Source organism: Felis catus, chromosome C1 (assembly GCF_018350175.1).
Source record: "Felis catus isolate Fca126 chromosome C1, F.catus_Fca126_mat1.0, whole genome shotgun sequence".
In the NCBI taxonomy this organism is placed as follows: Eukaryota; Metazoa; Chordata; class Mammalia; order Carnivora; family Felidae; genus Felis; species Felis catus.
In genome coordinates this window covers 23,554,444-23,578,251 of record NC_058375.1, presented here as the reverse complement: position 1 = coordinate 23,578,251, position 23,808 = coordinate 23,554,444, and the positions used below count along the sequence as shown (strand labels likewise).

Genomic DNA, 23,808 nt, shown 5'->3' with positions numbered 1-23,808 from the left:
GCCTCAGGGATTTCCACCTGAGTGATCCTAACCACCAAGATGACTCAGAAGTTAGGAGTGAGGCGGGAAGGGCGGGGGGGGGGGGGGGGGGGAGGATTACATGGATTTGGCATGTGTTTGGAAGTTGGAGTGCTTTTCAGAGTGTCTTGAAGAAGGCAGTCCTCCTCACTGCAGCCTCGGTTAGGGGTTAGGGGCAGGCCACAGCCCCCCTGCGCCAACCTCTGTCTCTGCCATCAGGCAGCTCACCCACATGCCTCTGGGAGCTTGTCTGTTCCCTGGGAAGCTCAATGGGTTCTGGAACAGCGCCGCAGTGCTCATCTCTGGATCCCGGGCGCCCCCACGGGTGTGTATGCAGTCCCGGCTCAGTAAATGCCAGTAGAAGGAAAGAGGGAAGAACGAAAATGTGACCTGACACTCAGGAGGGAGGCCGGGGTGAGGAACAGACCTGGGAACCAGAGTGGCAGGAGAGGTCCAAGGCTGGAACCCCGGGGGGGGGGGGGGGTCCTACAGACAGGGCGAGGAGAGAGGAGTGCTCCAGCACCCTCAGCGGGCCAGGCACAGGGCTAAGTGCTTTATTCACACAACAGCTTTTCACCTTAGCAACTCCGAGGCACACGTTATTCCCACTTTGCTAAGAAACCTGAGGCCCAGAGGGGCGACGTGACTCGCCCAAGGTCACACAGCCCGTGAAGTCCGGCTTTGACCCAGGGCTGTCCACCCCCAAGCCTGCACTCTTCCACTCCCTCCCCGTCTCTCCCTCCACCCTCCACTTCCCTACCCCTTCTCCCCTCCCCTCTGCTCCCGAGGCCGCCCCGCCCCGCCCCTCCCTTACTCCCTCCCGGTGGCGGCGGCGGAGCCACGTGGTGGGGCCGGGAAGCCGCGGCCGCCGAGCGCCCGGGCGGCTGCCCCAGCTGGGCAGTGCTGCTGTGCGCCGCGCTCGGTGCCCGCGCTCCCCGCTCCGCGCTCCCCGCCAGCCGCCCCGGGGCAGGAGGCGCGCCTGGCGGCCGGCCGGCCAGACAAAGGAGGCGCGGCGCGGCGGAGCCGGCGCGGGCCAACGGACCATGGACTCGGGGCGCGAGCGGCCGGCCCCAGCCCTGAGGACCCGGCGCCCCCGGGCCCGGCCCTAGGCGCCCGGCTCCGCCGCCCGGGGCGCGCAGCGGGGAGGACGCGGAGCCCGTGCGGCGCGGAGGAGGAGGCGGCGGCCGCCGAGCTAGAGGGGCGCCGCGGCGGACGGCCCGCGCGGCCCCCGGAGCCATGGGCAAGTGCAGCGGGCGCTGCACGCTCGTCGCCTTCTGCTGCCTGCAGCTGGTGAGCGCCGGGCGGCCGGGGCCGGGTGGGGCGCGGCGGGGCGGGTCCCGGGCGTGCGGGTGGGCTGCACAGCCCGTGTGTGTCTCCGTGTGTGTCTGCCGCGAGTCCCGGGTGGGGGGTGGGCTGGAGTCACGGGGCGGACGGGCGGAGCCTGCTCCTGCTGGCCCGGCTGGCTCTTTGTGTGCGCTTCTCGCCCGGCTCTCCCCGGTCCCCGAGTGCGTCCTGTGCGCCGGTCCCCCGCCCGCCCGGCACCCTGCGAGTGGCCTGCTGTGGGACTGTGGCTCGCTGGGGCCGGGGGTGTGTCCCGGGCTGCTGAGCTGGATCCCTTGAGGTCCCTGCTGGGTGTTTTCCTCTAGATTATTCGAGTGCGCGGCTCTCCTGTCCTCCGGGTCTGTGCCCGCGCGAGTGTTGCTCACAAAGTCTCTGCTCCTCCGTGTGTGTTTGTGTGTGTGTTTGTCTCCGGCTTTTTCCTTGCTGTGTCTCTAGATCTCTAACCCTTTCCTGGTCCACGTTCATCTGTGTGTATTGGGATCTTAGACTCCAAGAACCGTTCACTCCTCCTTTGTGCTGTAGCTGCCTGCCTCCCCCCCTCCTGACTGAGCAAGCCTGGGTGGGAATGGAGACCCGCCTCTCTGGAGAGAGTCACCAGGAGCTGCCAGGTCCTGGGCCAGTCTGACAAACTGGGTGCTGGCTGCCCTCCTTGCTTTGGCTGTGGCCACTGCGGCTGGGGGGGGGGGGGCTCTCCATCAGTCGCACCTGAGTGTCATGGGTGGGGACCCGCAGACAAGCCCTGCTGCCTTGGCCGGCACCAGTGAGGGGTGGGTGCCCTGGGTGGGGAGGGGAGCATCTGGGGAAACCATGCCCAACCCCGGCTTAGGCAACTCTGCTTCTCCTCTGAGGGAGGCCAGTGGAGTGAATTTGGGGGCTCACGAGGACCAGGTCTGCTCTTCCCTTCAGGCTCCGGCAGGTGAAGTTGGGAAGCGGGTTAAAGAGAGGTCAGGGTCTCCCGCCTAACCCTAGAGCTCAGGCCTGGCGACTGGGGGGTTTTGAAGCTGTGCTGAGCTTCTAGGCAGAGGTGCGTGGGGACCTCCACGGGCAGGAGTCCGGGCTGGGTGTGAAGTGGGGGAACCTGAGCCTCACTGGTGCCTAACTCCACAGCCTCGTCTCCACGGTTGCCTGCGCCCACCGCGCCTCCTCCAGCACAGGTGCACACAATAGCGCCGAGTGACGCGTTGAGTCTGGATGTGCAGACCTCCTCATTCATCTTGCTTCTCTCCTCTTGGGGACGCCAGCCCCAAACTTGCCAGCCACAGACTTGCTCTCTTGGGCAGTGGTAGAAACAGCCAGGCCCTGAAGGTAGTAGCCCTGCTCCCGGCTGTGGGATGCAGGGCAAGCAACTTCCCTTCGCCAGGCTGCCTTGGTCTGCCTGTCTGGAAATTGCCCATCCTTGAGGGTTGCGGGGGGCGGGGTGGGGGGGGGAATTAATTAAAATCAGGTAGAGTGGAAACTCCAGAAGGGCAGAGATTATCTGTTTTGTTCCCTACTAAATCCCCAGCAGCTGGAACAGTGCCTGGCACTCCATTAATATTTGTAAAATAAATTAATGAATCAGGTATCTGGCAACGCCTGGCTCACAGTAGAAACACCCTTCTTTATCTACTTGGAGGAATATAAAATGCCAAGGAGTGATGAAACTTTTCGGAGGTTTGTTTGTTTGTTTGTTTTTTTCCTGTGTGTTAATTTTTAATTTTTAAACTAGGACTTTTTTCATGCTTAAAAAAAGTTACATACATATTGTAAAAATGAACGCGTCCGTAGTCAAACGGCAGAACTTAAACGTACATTCGCCTCCATGCCTGTCCCACACCCCAAAGGTAGGCACTGTTGTTAGTCTGCCCCGTACTCGTTCTCTGCTGCTGCCGACAGCGGTTAGCTTTGGGGAGCATTCACTAGGATGTTGGGAGCTCTTGTAAGCCCTTTTCCACGTATTTACTAATTTAATCCTCATATCCCGTAAAGTAACCTGCCCAAAGTTCTACAGCTAAGCGCCAGGCTTTGAAGCCAGGCAGGTGACCAGCATTCTCTGTTGCCTTCTTAATTATAAAATAAGTAGTTCTGGCCCAGAGCGATCAGGGGTTCTTTGTCCTTACTACTCCCAGCCTCCAGAACTCTCCCCAGCTAAGCTAACCCCACCCTTCTGCTTAGAGAGTTTGCCAGCATAGGGACTCTGGAAGTAGGCGAGACCTGGGTCGGATTCTGACTCTAATACATCTTGGCTGGGTGGCTTCGGACAACTTATGGGAATTACGTGAGATAATTTGGGGGGAGGGCGTGCTCCAAGAAGGGACTTGGAAATCGATCTCTTGCCTCTGTTCTGTCTGGGCGGATTGCAGAGTGGGTCCCTTCAGCTGTCACTAACTCCCAGGAGCCTCTGCTGCCTAGCAGCTTCTGTCATGTACTCCTGGATGCTGGAATCCACCAGCCTGACATCATCCCAGAGAGAAGGGAGCCTGTTTTCTCACCCGGTGGAAAGGGGTCGAGAAGGAAAAGGCTGTTAAATGTTTCTCAGCTGAAAACTTTAGAAGACGAGCTGTCACTTTTCTCTTTTGGACGGGGTTTGATCGTTATGATGAAACAGGCTAGCTCTGAACACTCTTCTGTAGTTGGGATAGACTGGCTTTGGGTGAGGGAGTAGGGGTGAGTGTTTACTGGAGGGTAGGAGGGGCAAGTGGGAGCTGTACCGTTCAGAGGGACAAGTGTAGGGACAGGGCTCTGGAGTTTGATAGGACAGGCCTGGGTTCGAGTCCTGGCTTTGTCACTTCCTAGCCGTGTGGTCTTAGGCAAGTTGCTTACCCTCTCTGAGCCACAATGTTGTCACCTGTGAAAAACAGATAATATAAACCGTTCTGAATTCTTAGGGTTGTTGGGAGGGGTAAATGCATATAACGAACTTAGCATTGTGCCAGGCACAGAGTGAGCATTCAATCAACTGTAGCTTCTTCCTGTCATCATAATGATATATACCATGGGGTGCTTTCCTGGAATTGTGGCCCAAATGTATCCAGGTCCCCCTCGCCCTGCAGTCTTCCTTTGTGGGAAGCAGCAGGTAGCTGGGTGCTGAGCTGACAGAAGGCTTGGATTCAAGTCCAGTTCTGCCACTGACATCCTGTAAACTCAGACAAGTCTTTTTCCCACCGCGAGCTTTGGTTTCTTCCATCTGTAAAATGGGCAGCACCCCTGGTCTGTGTCTCTGGGCTCCTGCCAGTTCTGTCCATCGGGGACTGTGGGACCACGTCCAGCTGGCCCTGGAGGTTTCAGGGCGTCTCCGTCCGGTGCCATTCTGCAGAACGTCTTGGGTCCCTTCCTTTCCCGAGTTCTACTCAGTGTATCATCTTTTCTTTTTTTTTAAAAAAAAAAATTTTTTTTTTAACGTTTATTTATTTTTGGGACAGAGAGAGACAGAGCATGAACGGGGGAGGGGCAGAGAGAGAGGGAGACACAGAATCGGAAACAGGCTCCAGGCTCCGAGCCATCAGCCCAGAGCCCGACGCGGGGCTCGAACTCACGGACCGCGAGATAGTGACCTGGCTGAAGTCGGACGCTTAACCGACTGCGCCACCCAGGCGCCCCTCTTTTTTTTTTTTTTTAATGTTTATTTACTTATTTTGAGAGAGAGAAAGCATGCATGAGCGGGGGAAGGGCAGAGAGAGAGAGAGAGTGGGAGAGAGAATCTCAAGCAGGCTCCTAGCTGTCAGCACAGAGCCCCGGTGAACCCATGAACCCTGAGATCATGCCCTGAGCGAAAATCAAGAGTCAGATGCTCAACCGACTGAGCCACCCACGTGCTCCTACTTAGTGTATCGTCTTGACCTTTTAAATGCCGTTCACTCCCTGAATGTTACGTGTGTCTCCTTTCCTTCCCCCTGTCCAACCCCTGCCCTTCTTTCCAGGTCCGCCTCCTTCCTGAGACCTTACAGGCCACTCTGTTCTTCCTGTAAGATGAACCAAGGAGATTTGCCCAAGGGAATCCTCATCAGTTTCTTCTTCATCATCATTATCGCTCCCATTTCTGGAGTCCTGTGCTAAGCACTTTATATGCATTACCTCATTTAACCAAATGAGCTTACATATGTAGAGTGTTTGGCAAAGTGCCTGGTGCATGTTAAATGATCGATAAACGTTAGCTTTTTTTTTTTTTGCCTACTGTCTTTATCCTTACCGTTATTCCACACAGCGGGATGGATGTTCTCGCTATCCCCTATTTCAGATGAGGAAACTGAGGCTCAGGAAGGTGACGAAGTCCGCCCGAGGTCTCTAAGCTAGCCAGTGGCAGGACCAGGATGGGCGCACTCTCCTGCCCGAGCGGAGAGCCACCCTCTCCACCTGCGCCCATTTATGCAGTGTGTTTATGCATGTTTATGCAGTGTGTGCCCTCAGACCGGTCTCTTCACTGCCTCAAGCCTCAGTTTCCTCATCTGAACATGGTAATATTTCAGTGGGATCGTGCACGTGCCTGACACGGTGAGCCATTGAGTGCTCAGTGATACATCACTGCCACGGTCGTTCTCCGTCCCAGCCCTGGGTGACCTTGGACACCTGCATTCACTCCTCTGGGCCTTAGTTTCTTCCTCCCTCAAAGAGAAAGAGTCCCCCCCACCCCCACCTTGCAGGGTTGTAGAAAAGGGGTTAGCCAGGTGCCGTGCACATAGTAGGTATTTAGAGAAACGCTGCCTGCTCGTCCCTTCTGGAAAGCTCTTCCTTCTGGAAGGTGGTGCGTGAGGGGGAAAATATGTAGCTTCCTGCTGAGCTGGGAGTAATGGTGTGAAACGTGGTCAACCTGATTGATGTCGTTATTAGCAATAGTGATGGTAAGGACTGGAGGGAGCGCGCTCTGAAGCAGCTTCGTCTGCAAGCTGGTGGCTTCCCGGGGAGGGTCTGCTCTGCTCTAGGTGCCTCGGGTTCTCCAGCCGGGCTCTGGAGTCAGGAGCACAGAGCACAGAACTGTCTGGGCCACTGACCGTTTTTGTTCCTCGCATCCCTTTGCACCACTGCGGGGGTAGGCAGCTCCCTTCTGCAGATGGACAGGCAAACAGCCCTGAAGACCCTTACGAGGCAGGTAGAGCAAGGTGGAAGAGAAAAGAGAGCCTGGGGGAGAGGTGGGGCACGGGAGGGCCCTAGTTTGGCTCCTTTGTAGGGGTAGGCAGGTGCAGGTTTTTGAGATAAGTGCCCCGTCACTGGCAGCTGCTCTGAGATCTGGCAGGGGTCAGGAGCCCTACCTCTGGGGTCAGTCAGATCGACATCGCTGCCTCGCTTTGTGACTCCCAGCGAGTCCCTTACCCTCTCTGAGCCTCCGCCTCTCTCCTGGGGGGCGGGGGGAGACCCCCCATGAGACGGTATAGGCATCGTGCCAGTGGGGATTGCTCCCTATGGCCCCCTGCCATTTGCCTCGAGACTTGGACGGGCCACCGCAGCCCCCCTCTCTGCCGGGGTCAGAGATTTTAGCGGTCAGAGTCATTTCCATAAACCCTTCAGGTCTCAGTTTCTTTCTGTGGCAAATGGACGGTTTGGAGGGAAATAATGACAGCAACTGCTCTCCTATGAGCCAGGCCCTGGGCTCACCACTTCACATACCTAGTCCCTCGTTGTCGTCTGGATTATCCACGGCCACATAGATAGCAGGGACAGAATGAGCATTTAATTTTTTTTTTCAACGTTTATTTATTTTTTGGGGACAGAGAGAGAGAGACAGAGCATGAACGGCAAGGGGCAGAGAGAGAGGGAGACACAGAATCGGAAACAGGCTCCAGGCTCTGAGCCATCAGCCCAGAGCCCGACGCGGGGCTCGAACTCACGGACCGCGAGATCGTGACCTGGCTGAAGTCGGACGCTTAACCGACTGCGCCACCCAGGCGCCCCCAGAATGAGCATTTAAACCCCAGACCTTCTGAGCTGCTTGTCCCCATTTCTGTGCACCCCAAGGCCTGTGCTGAGTGGAAGGTTGCTAAGAGGCAGGTTGAGGGAAAGTTATCCCGGGAAGAAATTAACCTGTATTGAAGACCCATGAGCCCTCAGGCTCAGGTGTGGTTTTTATACCCATTTCCTGATGGGCATACTGAGGCCAGACATGAAGTGACTTGTCACCGAGGAAACAGAAGATACAGTCTGGGCCTCAGATGAGTGATCGAGGGAAGACGATTTGAGAATGCTTGTAAAATCTGGACCAAGCAGGGATGGTCAGCGTGATGACTGACATCTCTTCTGTCCTCTGGCTTCAGGGGCATAGGGGTGATGAGCAAGTTGAGACCCGAGATGTGGTTTTTGTTTGGGGTTTTTATTTTTATCCCTTTTGTAAAGCAGTCTCTATGCTCAATGTGGGGCTCGAACTCACAACCCCAAGATCAAGAGTCTCATGCTTCACCTACTGAGCCATCCAGGTGCCCCAGAGATGTGCTTCTTATTTATTTTATTTATTTTTATTTTTTAAATTAAACTAGAAATTTATTTGTAGAATGATAGGATTGAGGGTTTTTTTTCTTTTAAAACAACAGTCTGTATGATGTAATGGAAAATATCTTGGATATGAGTAGGATATTCATTCCACTTTTTTTCATTTTCATTTTATTTTTATTATTATTATTTTTTTAATGTTTATTTATTTTTGAGACAGGGAGAGACAGCATGAACGGGGGAGGGTCAGAGAGAGGGAGACACAGAATCTGAAACAGGCTTCAGGCTCTGAGCTGTCAGCACAAAGCCTGACGCGGGGCTCAAACTCACGGACCGTGAGATCATGACCTGAGCCGAAGTCGGACGCTCAACTGACTGAGCCACCCAGGCGACCCTCATTTTATTTTTATAATTTATATCCAAATTAGTTAGCATATAGTGCAACAATGATTTCAGAAGTAGATTCCTTAGTGCCTCTTACCCATTTAGCCCATCCCCCCTCCCACAACCCCTCCAGCAACCCTCAGTTTGTTCTCCATATTTATGAGTCTCTTCTGTTTGGTCCCCCTCCCTGTTTTTAGATTATTTTTGTTTCCCTTCCCTTATGTTCATGTGTTTTGTCTCTTAAAGTCCTCATATGAGTGAAGTCATATGATATTTGTCTTTCTCTAACTAATTTCACTTAGCATAATACCCTCCAGTTCCATTCACGCAGTTGCAAATGGCAAGATTTCATTCTTTTTGATTGCTGAGTAATACTCCATTGTGTATATATATATATATACCATATCTTCTTTATCCATTCATTCATCCATCGATGGACTTTCGGGCTCTTTCCATACTTTGGCTACTGTTGATAGTGCTGCTATAAACACGGGGGTGCATGTGTCCCTTTGAAACAGCACATCTGTATCCCTTGGATAAAAATGCCTAGTAGTGCAATTGCTGGGTCCTAGGGTAGTTCTATTTTTAGTTTTTTGAGGAACCTCCATACTATTTTCCAGAGTGGCTGCACCAGCTTGCATTCCCATTTTATTTATTTATTTTTAATGTTTATTTATTTTTGAGAGAGAGAGACAGAGCACAAGCAGGGGAGGGGCAGAGAGAATCCGAAGCAGGCTCCAGGCTCTGAGCTGTCAGCACAGAGCCCAGTGCAGGGCTTGAACCCACAAACGGCGAGATCATGACCTGAGCCGAAGTCGGACGCTTAACCGACTGAGCCGCCCAGGCGCCCCGAGATGTGCTTTTTACAAGCTAGTTCCAGGGGCGCCTAGGTGGCTCAGTCGGTTGAGCATCCGACTTTGGCTCAGGTCATGATCTCCTGGTTTGTGGGTTTGAGCCCCACATTGGGCTCTGTGCTGACAGTGCAGAGACTGCTTCACATCCGCTATCCCCCTCTCTGACCTTCCCCCACTCGCACGCTCTCTGAAAAATAACATCAAAAAAAATTTTTTTTAAAGCTAGTTCCCAGCCACAGGGGACGGAGCCAGTTTTGGTAAGAGGGAGCCCAGTAGCAGTGCCCTCAGCCCTCCAGGCCTTGACCTGGAGAGGGAGAGGGCAGGTGAATCAGAGACGCTTCTGCCAGTGAGTACCAAGGTTTTATTTTTATTTATTTATTTTTAATTTTTTTAACGTTTATTTATTTTTGAGACAGAGAGAGACAGAGCATGAACGGGGGGAGGGTCAGAGAGAGAGGCAGACACAGAATCTGAAACAGGCTCCAGGCTCTGAGCGGTCAGCACAGAGCCCGATGCGGGGCTCGAACTCGCGGACTGCGAGATCATGACCTGAGCCTAAGTTGGACGCTTAACAGACTGAGCCACCCAGGCGCCCCAGTACCAAGGTTTTAGAAGAGCTGTTAATGTGGCTGCAGGCTTGACTGTGTTACCTGGCCTCCTGGCCTCTGCCTCTCAAAGCAGCTGGTGGACGAGAGGCAGAGAGGTCAACAGGGAAGAGCTTGAGCTTTGGGGTCAGGCTGGGCTTTGAGTTACATCTCTGCCTCTTTGTAGCTGGGTGACCTTGGGCAAGACGCTTAACCTCTCTGAGCTTGCACCTGCAGTTCTCTAAATCCGGATAATAATCTGCCTCTGAGAGTTGCCAGGAGGCTCCTTTGAGATAAACTGTGCTGAGTGGAGCTCACAAAGGGTTCACACTCTTAAATGCTCCAGAAATGGCATAGCACGTTCTATGAATCTGAATACTGTGGCATCTAGGAGAGGGGGCGTGTCCCCTTTTGAATGAGTAGAAGACACAGGTGAAGCAGAAGTTCTAAAGCTGTGTGGCTTTGGCCTTACTGCTCCTCAGTCTTCTCTTCCATAAAATGGGAATAATAATAGCACCCCCTCACAGGGTGGCCTGAGATAACGCAGAGAGAGAGAGCTCTGGGCACAGAGCCCAGCACTCAACCAGAGGGGAGCAGACAGGAAGGTGTGGCCCCTCTATAAAGGGAGAAGCTGGACTCATCATCTAGGAGGACCTCCAGCTCTGAGTTAGCAATGAGTTCCATCCTTTCCCAGGTAGAGACCAGACTTGCTGCTACACCAGCCTGTCGTGCTGGAGGGCAGTGGCGAGGATGTGAGAATCGGGCTCTGAGCAGAGGGGGACACTCCTGCCTCGAGTGGCCTGCCCAAGGCTTTACACCCAGGTGTCAGGTAGTCAGGGGCTCACGTGACCTCTCCTTTCCTCTGCCTTCTGGGTGAGCGTCCATACTGTCCCCGTCCCCGATGCCCACACGGCATATTTGGTTGTAAACTCAAGTCTCAGACCACAGAGTTTCAAGAGCAGGAGGTTCTGACCTATCCCAAACCCCGGGCCGCTGCAGGTCAACTTCTTCAAATCCAGAAAAAAACTAAATCCTGTTGGGTCAGAGAGTAAGAATTGCCACGAGCTAACCCTACCCGGAGTTGTATTCAGCAAATATTTATGAAGCACCCACAAAGTGCCGGGCACAATTCTAGGTGCGAGGTCACCCTGGGGTACAAAGTATGCCCTCTGCTGCAAGTCAGAATCCCGGGGTTCTGGAACTCACTTCCTGTGCATCTCTGAGCTGGCCCTGCCCTTCCCGGGGCCTCATTTTCTCCAGTCTGTGAAACTGGGAACTGGAGAGGAGATTGTTGAACTCCATCAGTGGTCTTCAGGCTATCTATCGAGGCTCTGCAGTGGCGGACCGACAGTCAAGTGGTGAGTTCCCTGTCCCTGGCAGGGGTGAAGAATTTGTAAATTGGATGACCCCTTGGATGTGTGATGGATCTGATGATGATCCAGGTCCCTTGGAAACCACCAGATGCTGGTTCTAGGTCCTGAGAGGGCAGTGGCAATAACATAAAATGGTATCTGTTACGAATAATGAAAATCTGGTGGGCATTTTTGTGCTCCTAGCCAGTTGCTCTGCCTTAATTCAGCATGCTCCCCCTCACCCCATCCCAAGTCACAGAGCCTGGCCGAGCTCTTTACCTCCACGTCCACTCTGGCTACCCCGTTGCTCTAGAAAGGGAGGCAGCCCTGGGATTTTCAGGGTAGTGATGGCTCCTGAGCCTCTTTTTTTTTTTTTTTTTTTTTTGAAGCGGGGGGGGGGGGGGGGGGGGTAGGTTCTGCAGCCCCAGCCTGAGTCAGAGATGTGGGTTTTCAATTACACAATTAAATGCACAATTAGGCATAATTACCAGTGCTCAGAGCCCGAGACTGCTCATAATAGGCGTGTAATCTACTGCAGCCTCTGTTTATACTACTCAGCGCACTCCCTAATGATGCCAGGATGCCTTCACACCGCACGGTTGCCATGGAAACTAGCCCGCCACCACCATGCAGGGCTGACAAATGGTGTTCCAGTCCTGGGCCCCTGGATTGTTTCTGAGGCCTCTGCAGCCAGCCCCGGGAGTGAAGGGGCTGACGGGGTGGGCCAGGAAGGTGGGTCACCCTCCCTGCTCTGTGACACACCCCGCTGGTTGGAGCCAGCCGGGAAGACAGGAGAAGGGAGCTTCAGCACCCCCCAGCCCCGAGCAAGCCTTAAGCAGGGTGGCCCAGGTGCGGGGAAGGGTCTCGTGGTGATCTGTTCAAGCTGAGGTGTGGACAGGGGGCCCTGCGTACAGCTAGCTCCCACAGGGGCCCAGCTCTGCCCTGAACTGGCTCTGTGACCTTGGACTAGTCCCTGCCCCTCTCTGGGGCTGCGTCCCCACATGTGAAATGGACTGCAGGGTCTCTGCATGTGGGTATTCTAGCAGGGAGATTTATCGAGCATTTCTGCCACACTGCTTACCGTGGTAGCCGCGTTACCCCTGGGAGCGCACCCCGCACCCCCCTGCTCCACCCTGGTGTGGTAGACGCATCATCCCGGTGTCACAGAAGCAGAATCTGACGGAAGCCGCACTTCCATCAGGCCGCGGCAGAGCTGGGATTCAAAGCCAGGCAGTCGGATCCCCAAGCCTCCACCCTTGCCTCACATATGTGCTCCTGTCCCCCTGGAAGCAGCCCCAGGCGTGGACCCTTGTCACTCCCGTTTCCTGGATGCAGGGCTTCAGGGCTCAGAGAACTGAAGTCGCTTGCCCGAAGTCACACAGCAAGGTGCTGGCTGATGCCAAAAGCCAGGATTCCTAGCTTAGAGAAAAGTCGTGAAGGAGTAGAAAGATCTCCTTCCACAAGCACATACAAAGGATCCCCCTTGTCCCCACCTGGCCCCAGCTGCTGAGGAGGCACGGCGTCCTGGGGTCCCTCAGACCCAGCACTTCGCTTTGACCTTGAAAGAAACCTTGTCCTAGCTCTCCCTCCATCAAGCTGCTCACCCTGGTCACTGGAAACAGAGCCTGATTTTTTTTTATGCTCGTCTTTCTCCTGCATTTCTCTGTCATTCAGTACATTACTGCGGTCACCTACTGTGTGCCACCTCTTGGGGACGAGATGAATCAGACACAGCGGAGAACCAAGGCTGGAGCACAGAGGCTTCGGGGTCCGATGGGCCTGGGTTCAAATTCTGTCACTTAAGGCGGGATTTGGGGCAAGTTGCTTGACCTCTCTGTGCCTTAGTTTCTTCACCTGTAATGAAGGCACCAACCTGTACTGTGCAGGTTTGTAACATTATTAGCAGTCATAGCCACCGCTTACCAAATGCTTATTACTCTGTGCCAGGCGCTCGGCTAAGGCTGTTGCCTAGTCTACCATTGCCATCTAATAGATGAAACCACTGAGCCTCAAGAAGTGTGTGGCCGGGGCCACTGAGCTGGTGAGTGGCAGTGCAGACATCCGGTCCGGAGCCCTGCCTTTCCCCCACCAGGTGACCCGTCAGCATGGAGATGTAAGTGTTCCTCCCACCATGTCCCTGGAGCACCCGGCTGTTTGGCCGGGTTCTTCTTAGGGAAGGAGGCATCTAGAGGAAAGCGGGGGGAGTCTGAGGGCAGCAGTGCCCATCTGGCCCAGCCCAGGGTTCCGTCCAGCGGGATCTTTCCCCCATTGGCACCCTAACATCTGGGTTTTCTGAGAGGAGGCTGTCAGACGTTACCTTTGCTCCTCCACCATACAGGCGGGAAGACCCCGGTTTGCCCGAGGCCGTAAGTGCAAGTCAGTGGCAGCGCTGGGACTGGGACCCAAAGCCACTCTAGGAGATTTCTTGTTACCTTCCTTCTACCCCCTGCTCGTCCTTTGGAGAGAGAGGTTTGGGGCTGTAGTGTGCACGTCTGTGTGTTTGTGTGTATGTGTTCAAAACTGCACACAGCTGCATGCCCAAGCGTCTGTGGGGCAGAGACACTGGCACGTAGAGATTTGTGGATCAATAAACATCCCTTCCCGCTTCCTCCCTCTTCATTTATTCATGAACTCTGAACTCCTTGGCTCCAGAGAAACTGCCTGGAAGAAAGCAATTAGAGCATAATTAGAACCACTCCTATGATCAACTCTCAGTGGGAGGGGAGGGGGGGCTGCTAGGCCATGGGGGTGGGGGTGGCCCCGGAGTTCCCTGCAGCCCCAAGTCCTGCAGCCGCCCATTTAGCCCCTGCTCACCCCATGGAGCTCAGCCTCCCTGGAGTGCTGTGCAGCAGGGACTAAGGAGCCCATCCCTGGAGGCGTTCAAACACTTGGTAAAGACTAGGAAGGAGAGCTTTCTGCTTTGCGTGCTAAGTTAGAGCAGATGATTGCCTCGTCCCTTCTGTGCTGGGCTCCTTGGGTGCTCCCTGCCAGGGCCTGGGCCGGGGGTTGCAGGAAAACAGAAGCCCAGCCTGGCTCCTGCTTTCTGGAAAACTCCTGTATCAGATGGTAGTGACTGAAGACTACACTGACAATAGGAAATGTAAATTACCTGCAGGAAGCAATTTACCAGGCAGTACTCGTTCGCCCGTCAGATGACTAGCAGTAATAATACCAGTACCAGAAGTCCGTGTTTGTGGAGTGTTTTCTCGTCCCAGAGCCACTGTCTTCCCCACCAGGTGTCCCACCGGCAGAGAGAGGTCACCCAGGAGGCAGGGACAGGCTGTCTGGTGTAGGAACAAAGGTAATGTCTGACAGCCTCCTCTCAGAAAACCCAGACTTTAGGATGTCAGTGGGGGAATGATCCAGCTAGACGGTCCCTGGCTCCCAGAGGGACAGGAAGACAAAGGAGGTGCTGGGTGTTGTGCTGCTGCCTCTCCTCCTCCTCCTCTGCTTCGTCTTCTTTTTTAATGTTTATTTTTGAGATAGAGAGCATCAGCAGGGGAGGGGCAGATAGGGGGACAGAGGATCCAAAGCGGGCTCCGGGCTGACAGCAGAGAGCCTGACGCGGGGCTTGAACTCATGAACTGTGAGATCGCGACCTGAGCCGAAGTCAGATGCTCAACCGCCTGAGCCACCCAGGCGCCCCTGAGCACCGTGCCTCTTGATTCAGATGCTTCTCCTCACTTCATCTTGCAGGAACCCTAGAGGGTGGAGACGAATATCTCTAATGTACAGGTGTGGAAACTGAGGCTTGAGAAGTCACAGAGCCTGCCTAAGATAACACAGTGTTGGCCTGTGGGACTCTAGACTCCTCGTGCTTTATGCTCTATCAGGTTTGACGGGGTGATTTGCTCTCTCCCGAGCTTCAGGTTGGGCCTGAGTTGTTCTGAGCTTCCCTGTTGGGCCTTGGGAAGCCGTTGAATTCGTCTTTTGCATCCATCTCCTGGTTGAAGGCAGCACGTTGAATGCCCTCTGTCCCCTTTCCTCACCCCGTGTCCGCTAAAGAGAGTAAGGGCCCTGCTACTGATCTGGGCCACCGACCCCAGGACCAGTCTCGGCAAAGGAAGGTGAAGGCCTGGCAGATGAGGGTCTCAGGCCTCGTGAGAGAGGATCACCATGGATACGGGAGCTAGGGCTGTAACCAAGGAGAGAGCCCCCCAGCCCTTAGGCTATGGCAAGGAAGCTGTGTCTTCAGGATGTGGAGGGGGGAGACACTGCCACCTGGGGCCCAGATGGACAGAGGAGGGGATGATGAGCTAGATGCGGGCAGAGGAGGACTGTGGGGTCAGTGGTGCTCCCTCCTGGGAATGGGAGCGGGGTACGTGGGACAGCCAGGCCTCCTTCCATTACCCTGTCCCACCTGAGGGGAGGTTGCCATGATCACCCAGCTCTCCTTCGTTGACCCTCCGTGGGGCGCTGCCCCCTTTCCTCCAGTGACAGGTGGTCACCCTGGCAGCAGGCCCTGTGCCCAGCAAGGGTCTTGACTTCTCAGTGGCCCCTTCCCTCACATGTGCCGATAGATTGGGCATCGGACAGAGGCAGCGGCCCTGTCCGGTGGAGGTGAGGGTCCACATGGGGCCAGCTTTCCGACGTGGGCCTTTTACCAGCCCCTCACCAGACTCCCCCAGTGACCGTAGTGAAGTGCCGCTCTGGACCGGCCTCCCTCTGTGTACAGCAGTCCATGGCTCCTTGTTGCCTTCAAGAAGAAGTCTGACGTGGGGCTTCTCAAACTTGAACGTGCAGCAGAATCACCTGGGGGCGGGGGGAGGCTTCTTAAAATACAGATTTCTGGACCTTGCCCTGAGTTTCTGATTTAGTAGGGCTAAGATAAAGCCTGCCGATACTGCCGGTCCGGGGACCACACAAGGGAGAATTACTGGGTCTAGCCAGTGGGACACTAGGATGCCCAGGCAGGTCCGCCAACCCTAACGCTCACCACTTCCGGTCGCTGGGCTCAGGCCACATTGATGTAAGCACCCCAGCTGCACGTGCCTCACAGCACAGTGCCTTTGCATTTGCTGCACTCTGTTGGACATACATTCGTTTTTCCGCCTCGACTTTCACGCCCTGGACTGGGAGCCTGGCGTCTGAGCTTTCTGGCCCTCCGTGAACCTGTGGTGCTTGATTGACCCCTGTGAGCAGACGGAGAGCCTGGGTGAATAATCACAAGGCTGCTTCGCTCACTCCGTCAGTCAGGTGGTTATTGGTGCTCACCCCGTGCCAGGTACTGTGCAGATTCAGGAGTGTGGGAGACAGGAGGGCTTCTATTTTTTTTTTTTAAATGATTTTTTTTCTGATATTTATTTTTGAGAGCGCAAGAGAGAGAGAGAGAGACAGAGTACGAGCGGGGGAGGGACGGAGAGAGAAGGAGACACAGAATCCAAGGAAGGAAGGCGCCGGGCTCTGAGCCGTCAGCACAGAGCCTGACGCGGGGCTCGAGCTCGCGAACCACAGGATTATGACCTGAGCTGAAGTCGGACGCTTAACCGACTGAGCCACCCAGGCGCCCCTGGAGGCAGAGACGCTGGTCAGTGGGTCAGTGTGGCCTCGCAAGGAGTCTGTAAGCAAGGCACGAGCTGGGGTTTGCCTCGATTTCCCGATGCTAAATTCCAAGCCCTCCTCATCCTCCCAAGCTGCTCCCAGAGTGGCCTGAGGCTCTGCTTTGGGAATGCGTCTCCCGTGAGGATTCTCCAGTGTGCTCACCGGCAGGTCCCAGTCCCCTGTCCCGTCAGCCCCAGGCTCACTTTGAGGACCTGCCAGGGTTTTTCCAGAGGACAGCGTGTGTGGCTGGTGTGTGTGCACCCCCAGGCCGGAGGACAAAGGCCGACTGTGAAGGGCGGGGGACGGGTGTGGATGTTGCCGACATGTATCCGGGGGGGAGGGGGGTGTCCAGACCTGTGTGTTAGGCCCCTGCCCAGAAGGGAGACAGAAGTAGGAATGCTGACCAGGGCTGGCTGGACACTACGGTGTTCTAGCACAGTATTCTGAGGAGACAGAGGGATTTAAATTCACAGCCCAGCCTTCCGGACCATGATGTCTAGAAGGGAAGATAGGACATATTTTATCTGGGAGTTTGTTAGCTTGGTTCGTAACTTAAATACTTAGACACACGGTGCTCTGTGGGTATTCTTGCTTTGGTCCTGAACACCCCCAAGGGTCTGGACTTGGGGGTGGGGTGCCTGCAGAGGCTCCCAGGTGCCTGATCTGCCTCGGGCGGTGCCAGCTGCTCCAGCCTGTCACTGCCTGTCTGCTGTCAGCAGCCCCATGAGCCCTCTGAGCAGACTGCTGTCCCCAAGCTGCCACTAGCTGTCATCCCCAAGATAGGCCACCGAGGAGACAGGATCGCCCCCTCAAAGTGAGAGACTGTCTGGGGCCTGGCCGGGGGCTCACACTGTGGCTGTTGTGGCTGGGACAGGCTGGGCTGGTTGGCTCCCCAGGCCTGATGGGATAGGATGGGGGGGGGGTGGCGAGCTCCGTTTATCAGGGCCTGCTATGGCCAAATGTTGGACATCCGCGATCAGCCGAACCAGGCAATGGATGCTGAGACGTCCTGCTTCCACTCATCTCCAGGAACGTGAACACAGGCAGGTTACTCAGCCTGAGCTGTTTGCTTCCTCTGTAAATGGAGACGATCGTACCTGCCTCTTAGGGCTCCCGAGCAAACTCAGTGAGAGAATCCAGGGAGAGCACTCAGCACGGCGCCTGGCATTTAGTCAATACTTAGGACACGGCCGATAGAAATCACCAGAAGCCTTTTGGAGGGCGGCGTGTCTGTAAGGCGCAGAGTCATGACTGTTTGCTAAATGGGAAGCTCCCAGGCCAGAAGCCAGATGGCTTCCCAGAGAACAATCCTCCAACCCTTTGTACAGATGGGTACACAGAGGCCCAGGAAGGCAGTGGAGCCCCATTTGTGAACTATTCTAGGAAGTGGGCTGACGCCATTTCTGGAAAGGACCGTGGTTAGGTGTGTGAATCCAGACAAAAATACCCTGAACAAAAATAAGCTCCTCTGCTCAGTCTGGGCAGCCGTGGGCCAAGAGCCGCAGCTGGAACCTTCCCCATGCTCTCGATGTTTCCAGGCAGGAGCTACTGGGGAGCGGTGGCAAAGGTGCCCATCAGTGGAGGATGTGCCACTAAAAAGTCAGAAAGTCCCAGAACATGGGACTTGACCCCCACTCTTACACCTGGGCCTCACTCTCCTCCTCTGGAAAATGGGGATGCCGCTGCCCTGGCGGGATAGTGAATCTCTTACTCGTGGACTCTAGGTGCAAAGCAAGGGTGGTCTCAGTCTCTACCTGCCATGTCTCTGTGAAGATTAAATGAATCCAAGCATATGCTAAGCACTCAAGAGACACTCGGCGTATAAGTGTTAGCTATTATCTCTTAGTGTCACTTTGGGGATAAGAGGAAATGCCACCTGTAAAGTGCTGGGCTCAGCACGCGCACATAGTAGGTACTCCCCTTCCTGCCTCCTGTGAACCCCGGGCCTAGAGACGGGCCCCGCCCCGTTCCCAGGGGGGCCCTCCCGCACCCCACTTCCCCGCAGACAGCAAACACCTCTTCCTCCAACAGGTTCTGCCTGCAGCCTTCTGGCCCAGGGCCAGGAAATGATTGCAGGCGGCAGCTCAGCAGCCTCCCCTCTGCTCCTCTGCACCCCCCCCTCCTTTAATCTTCCTAGCCTGCCTGGGTGTGGGGGAAGGGAGAAGGAGGAGACAGTCTCCCAGGGCTGCAGGTATCTGTTAAAAGCTCTGGGCTCTGGGGTCAGACCACCTGGGTTTGCTCCAGCCCTGAGATCTTGGGCTCCTCTCCCTCCCCCCCTCCCCCCTCACTCCCCCACCATAGAACAGGGATGATGGCCCATCCCTCACTCCTCACCCTGCTTGTGAGAGCTAAGGGAGATGGTGCATGCAAAGTGCCTGGCACGAAGCCTGGCCCAGAGTAAGCGTGTACAACATATTAACATTAAGACTAGTGCTAAAGTTCAGGGCCGGGCATTTTGAAGGGAAACACTTCTGCCCAGGCACCTGGGGGCACCCTTCTCACTGTGCAGACTCCCCCAGGCCCCACATGACCCCTGTCTGGCCCACTTGGGCTAGACCAGAGCAGAGCACCCCCTACCCCGAAGAGCGGATAGATTACCTGGAGAGGAAGAGGGGGGCAGGATGGGGTGGGGGTGACATTCCTTCCACTCATTTATTCCTTTGTGCCACAGAGGAATCAGAGTGGGATACCTGCCCGGGTCAACGGCCCTGTGCCTGCTGGGAGTAAGGGCAGTACAGACGGAAGGATACCAGGCTGATAGACATCGCCCCTCGCTGCTCCGAGCCTCAGTGTCTTCATCTGTCCAGTGGGGCTAGTAACCCACGTGGGGGCATCAATCAGTCTGAGCTGTGAAGGGCTGTCCGGATGTTGGTGGCTGCGGTGATTCTCTGCTGGTAGAAGTGGGGAAGCTGGGATCTGAGCCCAAGACTGTTGCGGTAGTGGAAGGGGGACCCAAAAGCCCTGGGGGAGGGGTTCCTGACACCCCCCCCCACACTCCCCCACCCGGCAGACTTCCTCACCAGGCCTGTAGTCAGGAGGGGAAGCCAGAAGTGGCCGCTGTTGCCATAGCAGTGAGGCTGGTTTTCATCATTATTTTCTTCCTGGGAGCATCCGTACGGGAGGTGCTGCTAAATGAGTCAGGGAATTGGATTTTTTCCTCCCTCCGTCAGGTCACGTGACGAGCGGCTCAGTCAGGAGAAATGACCTGTCAGCTCCTCCCAGCACTTGACCCTCCGCAGTAGGTGCCTGACACCTCCAATATGATGCTTGACCCACAGGAGCCCTCCAAAGGGCTTGGTGCCTCCTCTCTGGCTCCAGGCTGCTTTCCTGCTCGTCTCTGACACTGCCGTGTTGGCATCAGGCCTCAGGATATGAGAGCCCTCCCAGCCCTTCCCTCTGGCATCCTGCTCCCGCTCATTCCCCGTGCTCTAGCCACAGGGGTCGTTTCTGGACCCTTCCACTTGCCAAGCTCCCTCCCACCACAGGACCTTTGCACATGCTTTCCCTGCTGCCTGTCCTTCCCTCTCTCCCTTCCCTTGCCAACCCCTCTTCCTTCAGTTCACTCCATCCAGGAAGTCTTTCTTGGCCACTTCCATTATAGTTCTCATTCTTGTCACCCCTCCTTCAGACACTTAGCATAACAGTAATTGTGTGTGTGTGTGTGTGTGTGTGTGTGTGTGTGTGTGTGTGTGTGTGTTTGGCTCCCTCTCCCTACCCCACCCCACTGAATGTAAGCTCTGTGAGGCCCAGAGCTGTGTCTGGGCTTTTTTCTTCCTCGTCTTCTTCATCTTCTTCATCGTCGTCTTCTTTTTTTTTAGGTATAATTCATATACATAAAATTCACCATCTTAGGGGGCGCCTGGGGGGCTCAGTCAGTTAAGCGTCCAACTTTGGCTCAGGTCATGATCTTGCGGTTTGTGAGTTCAAGCCCCGCATCAGGCTCTGCGCTGACAGCTCAGGGCCTGGAGCCTGCTCCGGATTCTGTGTCTCCCCCTCTGTCCCCTCCCCAACTTGCGCGCGTGCTCTCTCTCTCAAAGATAGACATTGAAAAATAAATAAATAGGGGCGCCTGGGTGGCTCAGTTGGTTGAGCATACGACTTCAGCTCAGGTCATGATCTCGCTGTCTGTGAGTTCCAGCCCCGCGTCAGCTCAGGGCCTGGAGCCTGCTTCAGATTCTGTGTCTCCCTCTCTCTCTACCTCTCTCCTGTTTGCGCTCTGTCATTCTCTCTCTCAGAAACAAACATACATTAAAAAATGAATAAATATAAATAAGCAAATAAAAATCACTACCTTAAAGTGTACAATTCAGGGCTCTTAGTGCGTCACACTCTTGTGTAGCCATCAGCACACTCTAATTCCAGAACGCTGTCAGCACCCCAAAAAGAAACCTCAAGCCTATTAGCGGTCACTCCCCATTTTCCTCTCCCACCAACCCTTGGCGATCCCACTCATCTGCTTTCTGTCTCTCTGGACATTTCATGTAAGTGGAGTCATACAGTATGCAGTCCTCTGTGACTGGCTTCTCTCAGCATAATTTTTTCCTTAAGTTTACTTATTTTGAGAGAGAGTGAGTGCCTGGGGGAGGGGCGGGGCGGAGAGAGAGAATCCCAAGCAGGCCATCCGGACCGGCAGTGCAGAGCCTGATGCGGGGCTCGAACCCATGGGTGATGGGATCGTGACCCGAGCCGAAGTCGGACTCTTCAACCGACTGAGCCACCCAGGGGCCCCTCTCAGCATGGTATTTTTAAAGTTGATGCTTGTTGTAGCCTGTATCCGGGTATCATTCCTTTTTATGACTTTATGTTCCATGTATGGATCTATCACATTTTGTTTAATCTGTTCATCAGTCCATCAACCTTTGGGTTGTTTCCATTGGGGCTGCTGTGACCAACGGTGCTGCGAACATTTCTGTACAAGTTTTATATGAACTTTGTTTTCAATTTCAGGGTATCTACCTGGGAATAAGTTGCTGAGTCATGTACTAACTGCTTAATTGGGGGGCAGGGAACTAGCCCGTTTTCCATAGTGGCTGCACCATTTGACGTTCCCACCAGTAATGCCACGAAGGTTCTAGTTCTTCACGCCGTCACCCAAACTTGTGATTGTCTTTTTTTTTTTTTTAAGTTTAGATATTTAAGTTCTCTCTACACCCAATGTGGGGCTCAAACTCACAACCCTGAGATCAAGAATCGCACAGTCTCCCCCCTGAGCCAGCCAGGTGTCCCTGTCTTTTCAATTTTAGATATCCTTATGGGTATTAAGTAGTATCTTATGGTCCTTTTGATTTCCATTTCCCTGACGAGTAATGATGGCGAGCATCTTTCCATGTGCTTATTGGCCATTTTTGTATCTTCTTTGGAAAAATTTCCATTCAAATCTTTTGCTCATTTTTTTAATTGGGTTATGTATCATTTTGTTGGGTGGTAAGAATTCTTTTTTTAAAAGCTTTTTAGGGGCGCCTGGGTGGCGCAGTCGGTTAAGCGTCCGACTTCAGCCAGGTCACGATCTCGCGGTCTGTGAGTTCGAGCCCCGCGTCGGGCTCTGGGCTGATGGCTCGGAGCCTGGAGCCTGTTTCCGATTCTGTGTCTCCCTCTCTCTCTGCCCCTCCCCCGTTCATGCTCTGTCTCTCTCTGCCCCAAAAATAAATAAATGTTGAAAAAAAATTAAAAAAAAAAAAGCTTTTTAATGTTTTATTTATTTTTGAGAGAGAAAGAGAGAGCAAGTGGAGGAGGGGCAGAGAGAGGGAGACACAGAATCTGAAATAGGCTCCAGGCTCTGAACTGTCAGCACAGAGCCCGATGCGGGGCTCGAACCCACGAACCGCGAGATCATGACCTGAGCCGAAGTCGGATGATTAACCGGCTGGGCCACCCAGGTGCCCCCCTCTTTTTTCTTTTAAGAATTCTTTATATATTCTGGATTCTAGACCTCTGTCACATCTCTGATCTGCAAATATCTTCTTCCATTCTGTGTGGGTTGGCTTTCACTTTCTTGATGGTGTCCTTTGAGGTTCAAATGGTTTTGATTTTGATGACATCCAGTGTATCTGGTTTTTCTTTGGCTACTTGTGCTTTTGGTGTCGTATTATCACATGCCTATTCCAAGGTCACACGTATGGCTCCTCCTAAGAGTGTCATAGTTTTAGCCTTTAACTCTTAGGTCTGTGATCCATTTGAGTTAGTTTTTGCATCTGGTGTGAGGTAGGGGTCCAACTTCATTCTTCTGCACGCAGATATCCATGTGTCCCAGCACCCTTTGTTGACGAGACTACGCTTTCTCCATTGAACGGTCTTGGCACCTTGTTGATTCTTTTCTTTTTTTTTTTTTTTTTTAATGTTTATTTTTGAGACAGAGACAGAGCATGAACAGGGCAGGGTCAGAGAGAGAGAGGGAGACACAGAATCTGAAACAGGCTCCAGGCTCTGAGCTGTCAGCACAGAGCCCGATGCGAGGCTTGAACTCATGAACCGCGAGATCATGACCTGAGACAAAGTCAGACGCTTAACCTACTGAGCCACCCAGGCGCCCCGGCACCTTGTTGAAAATCAGTTAAAGGCATGGGTTTGTTTTTGGACTCTCAATTCTATGCCATCTCAACCTGTCAGCCTAACCTTACGTGAATACCACGCCGTCTTGATTACTGTAATGTTACTGTAAGGTTTGAGATCAAGAAGTCTCACCCTCCAACGTTCTTCTTTTTTGAGATGATTTGATGATTCTAGGTCCCTTGAGCATTCCTCTGAATTTTAGGACCAGCTTCTCTATTTCTGCAAAAACAAGTCGTTGGAATTTTGACAGCGACTGCGCTGACTCTAGCTCACTTTGGGAATATCATCGCCCTGACAGAGCTAGACGCGAATCCTGCCCCCACCACTCCCACACCCTCCCTGGGCCTCTGTTTTTACACATGGAAAAGGACGGCTCTCAAGCGTTGGGAGGAAGACGCGGAACGCGCGGACATGAGGCAGTGTGTGCAGGGTGGGCTCCGTGCACGTCCCCGGAGGGAAGTCCCTGCTCTCTTCTCTGGGTTGTGCCGAACTGACAGTTGACAGGGCGGGCCCAGGGCAAGGTCAGTGTTCGTGGATGCTTGGGGGGTGAATGAGAAGAGCCAGGTGGAGAAGGGGCCAGGCTGGGTCAGGCAGCTGCTGGGCTGGATGGGGTGGGTCGGGGAGAGGGCGCTACCTGGGGCGTGCACACCAGGACAACTATAGTCTCTTCTGCAGCACTTGAGGCCTCTGAGCCTGTAGGGGACCCAGGTCCAAAGTCTTCACTCTGGGTGACTCGTTGCAACTGACGTGGCTTTACCCGTGAGTACGGGCCAGGCAATGTTCTGAACG

At 54.3% G+C, this 23,808-nt stretch overlaps 1 protein-coding gene across 2 annotated transcripts in view; it reads left to right on the top strand.

Annotated features, from left to right (window-relative positions):
• The first annotated feature begins 869 nt into the window (after positions 1-869).
• The window catches only part of NKAIN1 (sodium/potassium transporting ATPase interacting 1), a 41,586-nt gene continuing 18,647 nt past the window's right edge, over positions 870-23,808 (top strand). Inside the window, exon 1 of one of the 2 annotated variants that reach the window (XM_023258400.2) lies at positions 870-1,308. In XM_023258400.2, the coding sequence (XP_023114168.1) occupies positions 1,255-1,308 (54 nt within the window). In that variant the 5' untranslated portion in view covers positions 870-1,254. The remainder of the gene's footprint in view (positions 1,309-23,808) is intronic. The other variant, XM_023258399.2, reaches the window with a different exon arrangement.